Source organism: Galeopterus variegatus, unplaced genomic scaffold (assembly GCF_000696425.1).
Source record: "Galeopterus variegatus unplaced genomic scaffold, G_variegatus-3.0.2 Scaffold5757, whole genome shotgun sequence".
NCBI lineage: Eukaryota > Metazoa > Chordata > Mammalia > Dermoptera > Cynocephalidae > Galeopterus > Galeopterus variegatus.
In genome coordinates this window covers 114,665-123,638 of record NW_007731868.1, presented here as the reverse complement: position 1 = coordinate 123,638, position 8,974 = coordinate 114,665, and the positions used below count along the sequence as shown (strand labels likewise).

At 41.8% G+C, this 8,974-nt stretch overlaps 2 gene segments (V, D, J or C); both read left to right on the top strand.

The window, feature by feature from the left end:
- The window catches only part of LOC103605355, a 7,657-nt gene extending 6,628 nt beyond the window's left edge, over positions 1-1,029 (top strand). Inside the window, 1 exon segment of the V gene segment in view lies at positions 680-1,029. Within this exon segment, the coding sequence occupies positions 680-1,029 (350 nt within the window).
- Positions 1,030-5,758: 4,729 nt separating this feature from the next.
- On the top strand, positions 5,759-8,238 carry LOC103605354. The segment is given in 3 exon segments: positions 5,759-5,762; positions 7,602-7,676; positions 7,799-8,238. Coding segments are annotated over 2 exon segments (489 nt in total).
- Positions 8,239-8,974: the final 736 nt, after the last annotated feature.

Genomic DNA, 8,974 nt, shown 5'->3' with positions numbered 1-8,974 from the left:
TCTGGCAGGGGGCCGGCCCGCGGGCCGGTGGCGCACTGCGATAGTGCGCCGCTTGGGAAGCGCAGTGGCTCTCCCGCCGAGGGTTCGGATCCCACACACGGTACGGGCGCGACACTGAGGGTTGTGATCCGTTGCCGGCCACGAAAAAAAGACAAAAAGGAAAATAAATAAATAAATAAATAAATAAATAAATAAATAAATAAATAAAAAGAAAAAAGAAAACTCTGGCAGTTGTCAGTGAAGAACCAGGGAAAGAAGGGGAAGAAGTTTGAGCTCCTGCTGACAGGATATACGACCGGTAAGCAGAGCGCCCCCTGCCGGCGTCATAAAGGAGCAGAGAAGGTTGGGTCTTGCAGGGAAGGGGCGTGGCTGCGTCTTTCTCTGAAGTCCCGGAATTTGGGAAGGAAAGTACGTCGCTGATGGATCCTTCCAGTTTCCTATTTCCATGCCCTGCTTCTCCCAGTACTCAGAACTGTAGCACCTCCGTCCTGCCTCACCCTGCCATGAGCTCCATGTTCCTCTGCTGTGTGGCCTTTTGTCTCCTGGCATCAGGTGAGTTTGGGGAATAGATGGGGAAATTCCTACCTTAAACTTTCAGGTCCTGGCTCAAGCCTTTGAGGCTCCAGCAAGAGGACCCTTCCTAGGCTCTGTCTCTAGTTTCTGTCTTATTTCCCCACAGGGCCCATGGATGCTGGTATTATCCAGATCCCAAGGAATATAATCACAAAGACGGGAAAGAGTAATATACTGGAATGTTCTCAGACTATGGGTCACAACAGGATGTACTGGTACCGACAAGACCCAGGACTGGGGCTACGGCTGATCTACTACTCCCTTGATGTCAATGACATTTACGAAGGAGAGGTCTCCAATGGGTACAGTGTCTCTCGAAAGGAGCAGCCTAAATTCTCTCTGTCCCTGAAGGTCGCCACCCCCAACCAGACAGCTCTTTATTTCTGTGCCAGCAGTGAGTCACACAGTGCTTCTTGGCCACCTGCTCTCTACACAGAAAGACAGGCGTGTGGGTGACAGAAGCCTTCCTGGATGTGGGGTGTGTGATACTTAGAGCTCTGAGTAGCCCCATACAGTGCGAGCCTCAGTTTGAGCTAAAGGCCACTTTGGGCCAATGTGCCCAGGCTGTATGATGACCCTGGAAGCACAGGCTACACCGAATCTATCTCTCCTGCCTGTTCTCTTTGTCTACTCTACTGGGTTAGCCCAACAGTGACCTTCCAAAAGAACAAACCTCAACATTTGACAATGGCTCATGATTTTCAACAAAAGCATTTCTTAGGAGCTCAAATAGGATGTGGCTTTTAGTGGTTCTTCTGCTGCTGTCTCCACCCACCTTGCAACACCCCCCTCCATTCTGTTCCTACAGACAGTCCCTTTATCCTGTCTGCCCTTTCTCAGTTCCATTTCCTCTGAGCTCAACTCCACCAGCTTTATACTTGGTTGCCTTTATAGTAAGAACAAACTATCTTGTTTTCTAAAACGTCACTCTAAGTAAATGTAACTCCAAGGTGAAGTTCAAGTATGAGAGACTGTGGTCTATAAAAGTAATTTTTCATCTACTGCCCCACACCTTGATCTCTGCTGAGATTACTGTGAGTTTATTTATTTATTATTTTATCATTACACAATGCAAACGTTTTCTGTGGCCCTTTACCACTAGACTTGCAATATTATCTGGATGTATTAAACTTCAAAATAATTATTTCTCCCCAATGCGGGGCCAAAGCTAGGAGCTTGGAGATGCTCCTTTCTTCCCAGACACTGGAACAATCCTCCCGTTCTCCTGCAGTGGAGACCCTCCTTGGAGCCAGTAAGGTTCAGGCACAAAAATACTTAATCTAGGACTGCCAGAGCATGATGTGGAAGTTTTCCTGAGAATCAAGTCAAAGACTTCCTCGTGTGCTTTATCTTTTTTTGCCCCATAAGCCTCAATTATTTTAGTAAAAGAATCCACAGGACTTGGTGACTGTTCAGAAATAAAAACTTGTTTCATTTTCTACCTCTTATTATCTGAAAAGGATGTCACATTTTTTTTTCACTCTCCTTTATGGGCTCTATCTCATCTGATTTCCTTTTGAAAAACAGTTTTCTCTAGAGTTTTGTCCCCTGTTCCTAGGCACACTTCAATAGTTTTACTGTTTAATATTTTTTCTCTCATAAGCTATTAACAATTCCATTTAATTTTGTCCTGGATGTTTCTACTAGATTTCCCTAGGATTTTTCCTTCTGCCCTCCCTTTTTCTCAGTATGAATATTTTTCCTTAACCTTCCTATCCATAGTCATGACAACTTCTTAAGTTCCTGCCTGGAAAATTCATATATCTACTGAACACTTCCAGCAGCATGTTTCACAGGCAATTCAACCTCAAACAATTTATTACTGAATTTATTCTATCCCCATCCCCAAAGGCACCCACTCGGACCACACACTGTATCTCCATCTTAGTGATCAGAACAACCATTCCAGGTTCTTATTTTCTGTTAGATCTCACGTTAAATCAGTTTTCAAATCTATTACTTCTGTATCCCACATTGTCACAGATTGGTTCTCAGAAAACACACTTTGTGAGGGAGATTTGTGTGCAGGGAGGTTACAGGGAAATGACCTCATGGTACACACACAGGTGGATGGGAAGGAAGGAAGCAAGATTGGGCAGGGGGAAAAGTCGGGCAGTGCTGCAGCCTCAACAAAGGCCTGAGCTGACTCCACAGGGAGCTCGGAAGCTGGAAAGGTCCTTTAGACTCATCCTGAGGTGAGCAACCATGTCACTGTCTATGTTGCTCTGAGAAGAGGATGCCCTTGGCGGGGAGGAGGTTTCTCTTTAGACCAATGTAATTCACAGAGAGGGCTGTCAGCACTGCACTTTCCAACACGCACGTCCACTCATCCGATTCAGCTACCCCTTCCCTTCCTCACTGCTCCTACTTGAGTGCAGGCCCTCAGCCCACACCTAGAAAAAACAAGTGCAACGAACGCTGTTCTCTTTGGTCTACCAGCCTCGTCCTTCTTCTGCTTTACCGTGCACATTGCACCAGCTGATTGTGTCTAACGTCCCCACACGGCACACAAAGCCCTGCACGAACAGCTCCCTAAAAATCTGGCTAAATCTTCCAAATTCACCCCAGCACTTTAGACTCTAGCTCAACTGAACTTTTTATATTTCCTCGAACAGGCCAGGCTGACTTGCACAGTTGTACCTTTGCAAAAGCTCTTTCCTGTACCTGAAATGGGCTACTTCTCGACCGCCTGGCTGACACTTACACATCCTTTAGTTCTCATCCTCGAACAGGCCAGGCTGACTTGCACAGTTGTACCTTTGCAAAAGCTCTTTCCTGTACCTGCAATGGGCTACTTCTCAACCGCCTGGCTGACACTTACACATCCTTTAGTTCTCACATCAGAGACGAGCGTATCTACAAAGGCTTTCCTGACTCCTGTGGACAGAGAAGACTCCTCTTCTCTTCTGTGGGATAGTTTCCACATTCTGCCATTCCCAAACTGCAATAGTTATTACGTTTTCTCATAATTGTTTTTATACTAGCTCATCCCAAGACTATATATTCTTTAGTTTAAGAGTGATGTTCCTCCAATTTTATATCTGTAGCATGGGGTACGATGTCTAGTTTAATGAAGAAATGATAGAAGAAAGGAGGAATGGGGAGGAAGAGAGATGGGGAGAAGGAAAGGAAAAAGATAGAAAAGTGGACTAAAAAATGTCTTTAAGTAGTTCTTCAAGATTTTCTTCCAAGTAACATATTTTGTGACTTCTGGTGCATGTGCATATTTAAGTCCACCACACCTCCTACCTACAAGTCTCTTTAAAACAAAGAAAATATGTTTGGTAAAGAAAAGATTGAAAAATGAGAGATGTTTTACTGAACCCAAAGTGTATAGAGACATAATGTAACAATTATTATCAGATCCTAATATGTGATGGTAATGATTGATTGACTAAGAACTCGGGCAAAATGAACCATAAACCCAAACATACATGGGAGAATGGTGCAGGTGAAATAAAAGTTGTTCTCCCTAATGGAGTTTGAATTTTGAGGCAGGACATGTAAAGAAGGATATATATGTGTATGTATGTGGATATTTGTTTTAATTTTTTAACACAAACTTAAATACTCATATATTAAGGTAGGCTTAAACTCTATTTTATTGTAATATTTAACAATATAAGTTTATGTCCAGAATTCTAGTTTTGGTATTACAAACTAAAAGCGGAGTTTGCAGCAAGGATGATGAGTTATGCTCTATTTGGGGGCCTTTGGAGCTCCCCAAAGCTGGTACAGTGTCATTGTAAACACAGTATTAAAGCTCATAAAAGACACTTGGTGTAGGTTTCAGACATGTGAGTCATTATGTAAAAGCTCAACTCCCATGCTGTCCACTCAGTGTCTGTGATTCTCTGGAGTTAAACTCTATNTACCTACAAGTCTCTTTAAAACAAAGAAAATATGTTTGGTAAAGAAAAGATTGAAAAATGAAAGAAGGTGTTTTACTGAACCCAAAATGTATAGAGACATAATGTAACAATTATTATCAGATACTAATACGTGATGGTAATAATTGATTGACTAAGAACTCAGGCAAAATGAACCATAAACCCAAACATACATGGGAGAATGGTGCAGGTGAAATAAAAGCTGTTCTCCTTAATGGAGTTTGAGTTTTCAGACAGGACATGTAAAGAAGGATATATATGTGTATGTGTGTGGATATTTGTTTTAATTTTTTAACACAAACTTAAATACTCATATATTAAGGTAGGCTTAAACTCTATTTTATTGTAATATTTAACAATTTAAGTTTATGTCCAGAGTTCTAGTTTTGGTATTACAAGCTAAAAGTAGAGTTTGCAGCAAGGATGATGAGTTATGCTCTATTTGGGGGCCTTTGGAGCTCCCAAAATCTGGTATAGTGTCATTGTAAACACAGTATTGAAGCTCATAAAAGACACTTGGTGTAGGTTTCAGACATGAGAGTCATATAAAAGCTCAACTCCCATGCTGTCCACTCAGTGTCTGTGATTCTCTGGAGTTAAACTCTATCCTGTAAAAACAGGAACCACGATGTCACAGACTAATCTTGGCATGGTGGATTAAACCTCAGAGATAATCCCCACTTCCATGTGGGGCCGGAGCCCTGAGCTAGGAGATGGCAATTCATTCTTTGGAAACCAGGGTCTACAGCTTTCTTCCTTCAGCCTCTTCTGAAGATAGGTGTGTCCTATGCCATCATATGAAGACTCAAGTTAGCATTACCATATTCTGGTGCCAGATCTTTCCATCCTGGCTGAATATTGAGACTGTATTTTGTCCCTTGTCCTTATCGGTATCTGTTTTTCCTGCAAACTTCGCAGATGCTGCAAAGACTACAAGGTCCTGAGAATCAAGAGTTTTCAATGACAGAGGATGAAAATGTGTAGAGACATATGTAGCAATTATCTGTGATGATTGCTGTATATGGAATTGATGACATTTAAAAATTCTTAGCAACTGCTTCAGAGACTTCCCTGGCTACACCAGAAAGGTGGCCTTTGGGGAAAGTGTTTTCATCAGTAAAAGACTCACCATGCGTGAGTTCTTCCTGCGCTGGCAACAGGGGTAGGGGTTTACCTCTGCTTTCACGTACCCATTCGTGTGATAGAACCTGAGCCTCTCTCACCTCTACTCCTCTACTCCCAACCCAAGATCTATCCCTTTCACTCTTCCCTCTTTTTTAAAGTCACTTCTACTGGGAGGTGTAGGCTTTACATCCAGTCACTGCTGCAGACTCTCATCAACTCATCACTTATCTTTAAATCTTCTCACATTTAGAACAACTGGAAGCATCCCTCCTTCCTGTTTCTTTAAAATTCATCAGAAAAAATCTTCTCAAGTCTTTAAGTGTCTCTTTCCCCTTTTATCATTTTTCAGCAGTGGGTGAAATGTCAGTTACTTTTTCTTGAAAAATGATTACATTGTGTAATGATGAAAATACTAATTATTGATTTGAGCATCACATATCGCACGCAGGTATTGATATTCAATGCTGTACCCCACAGATAGGTACAATCAATTAATTTTCAATAAAAGCAAACAAAAAAATGTGCTACTTGATGCTTGCAAAAATAAGTAAGTAAGTAAATAAATAAATAAATAAATAAATTTTAGAAAACCTCTTCCTGTTGAAGTAAGCCTAGTTTCATAGTAAAGACAAAAGTCAAATGTTGCTAATTTTTAAAAAAATTTTAATTGACGCACTGTAATTATACATAAGTAATGGGGTACAATCTGATGTTTTGATATATATATGTTTATAGTAATTGGATTAAAAAATATGGAACACTTCATGAATTTTTGTCTGTCTTCCCTGTGCATGCTAATCTTCTCTGTACCATTGCAATTTTAGTATATGTGCTGCTCACATGAGCACTCATTAATAATTTTAATGATTACCTTTGTCTTAAAGGAGCCCCTAATGAGAGAAGAGTATTTTAGGGTTTGATAATCCATAATTGTTACATTACTTTGGGACATAGGACAGAGCAAAAGTGAGCAGGAGCCCACATGTGCTGTGGGTTAAATACGTAAAGACTGAAGATGTGATGCTCTAATAGTGGAGATATGATAGTCAAAATCCAAACCCGTGTCAGTATGATGAAACAAGAGTGTTACTGAATGTCACCTGTGGATCTTAGTGAACTAGTGCAAAGGTAGAAGGAATACTGGGATTCATCTTTGTGAATCACAATCAAAACTAAAGATTTTCCTGTTGAGAGGAAATGGGAAAAAGAGAAGAGATGCAATAGCACTTGGTTTGGACATTGTTTACTGCAGCAGTGTCCCCAAATATTTAGGCAATTTTACCAAAACATATACTGGAAAAAACTGCAAATCTGTATTTTCGGTTCTGTCATGACTGATGGTGAAGTTAAAAGGAAGATGAACCTAAATCATCTTAGGTGGAGTCTAAGCTGATAAAGTAGATAAAGCCTGAACCCCAAGGCAGTGAGAAATGAGAAGGAAGTTAATATCTCACAATAGCAACACAATATGTCCTGAGAATTCAGTGGATTCCAGTTACTTCTGTAGGCCCTTCTCACGTGTTATCTAAGTCGGTTCATCATTTCATGCTCACAATATGCTCTCACACTTCTGGTCTGACGGAGCCGCTCTGTTCACTGGGTCCTTCTTTTGAACGTTCTGCCCCCCAGCTTTGCAGAGTTCATTCCTATTCATTTTTCGAAACCCGACTCAGGCATCACTTCCTTTCCTAACCTCCCTAATTAGGTCAAATTCTGCCATCATAGGCTTTCAAAGCTCTGTAGTTCTCATCTTTAGAACATGTGAAACAGTTGAAATTGAATGTATTGAATGTTTTGTAAGAATAGAAGAAACTTGAGTTAAGATAAATAAGCAAAACAACAAGCTTGCTTTACATGACGAAAGTGAATAAAATATTAACTCTTTGATGGGTAAAGGGATATAGATGAAACTGCACTTCAGCACCGTGGCTGTGGGACCCAGAAAGTTTGCAGGGGCCACGTCATCACCCAGTGACATCATCAGGAGCCTATCCTGCTTCCACAGAAGTGCAGACACCTTCTCCAGCCCTGACAGTGCCATGGCTGTCAGGCTCCTCTGCAAAGTGGGCTTTTACCTTCTGGAGGCAGGTAAGTCAGAAACAGATTTTTCCAAAATCAGGAAGGAATGTTTCCTGTCTGCTGGGTTTGTCCTGGCTCACCATCAAGGCCCATTCCTGGACTCTGTCACCCGTTTTTATCTCCTCCCATAGGCCTCATGGATGTTCATATCTCCCAGACCCCACGACACCATGTTATGGGGAAGGAAAAGATTACTCTGAAATGTCCTCAAACCATAGGCCTTGACAAAATGTCCTGTTATCAACAAGATCCAGGAATGGAACTACAGCTGATCCATTATTCATATGGTTTTAACACCACAGAGAAAGGAAAGATTTCCTCTGAGTCAACAGTCTCCAGGATAAGGAAGGAGCATTTTTCCCTGACCCTGGAGTCTGCCAGCCCCTCACACACATCTTGGTACCTCTGTGCCAGCAGTGAATACACAGCCCTACACAGGCACCTACAGACTGCACAAAAATGGCAGTCACTAAGGTGTGGAAGTCCTGCCTTCAGAAACCTCATCTTAAACTGCAGAATCCACTGCAAATCCTCCCAGGCTCCTCAGTCCTGGAGGACCAGTGTGGCCTGAGTAGCAGCAGACTAATGACTGTCTCTGGGTAGGTCCAAGCTGGGAAATGGCCCAGCTGTACAGTCAGGGCTGAATTCTCTCTTGCATCTAACTGCATATGTTCAATTGAGGCTTGCTCAAGTTTTGTCCTTCAGGATAAGTGAGGTAATATTGACAATTGCCTTATAGCTTCCTGAAGGAAAGTCTTTGTCAGCTAAGAAACCAGAAGAGGTTTATTAGACTTTCACCACGAGCTGTCTCTATCTCTGGTTCATGGTTCCTTCATATACAGCCTCTCAAAGTCCCTGTCCTTTCCCAACCCCAATCCTTCTCCCCGTAACTTCAGGTACTCATTTGTGACCTGAACTGATTATTTTCATTACTCACCCTGTAAATTAATATAACTTTAGCTAAATCTGTATGAGGTATGAGAAACAGAGACTCTAGTTTCAAAGAAATCCTTCCAACAAAGCAATCTCTGGATTTAGCCCTGGATCTCTTTGGAGTCTACCCTGATCACTGGGAGGCTATTCCACAGAGAGGTGCTTCTGCTGACTTGGATGTGCTGAGGCTCAGAGATGTGTTCTCAGTCCACATGAGACAACACCTGAAACCTTGAATAGACTTGTTTTTTCCCAGATAATGGACAAAGTGTAGGCTGTTTGTCTGTCTCAGAACAGGTGGGATCTGAGCTCCGATGTGAAATCTATGTTTTGAGGTTACCAAAGAGTAAAGACACATAGTCTTTGCCTTGGTT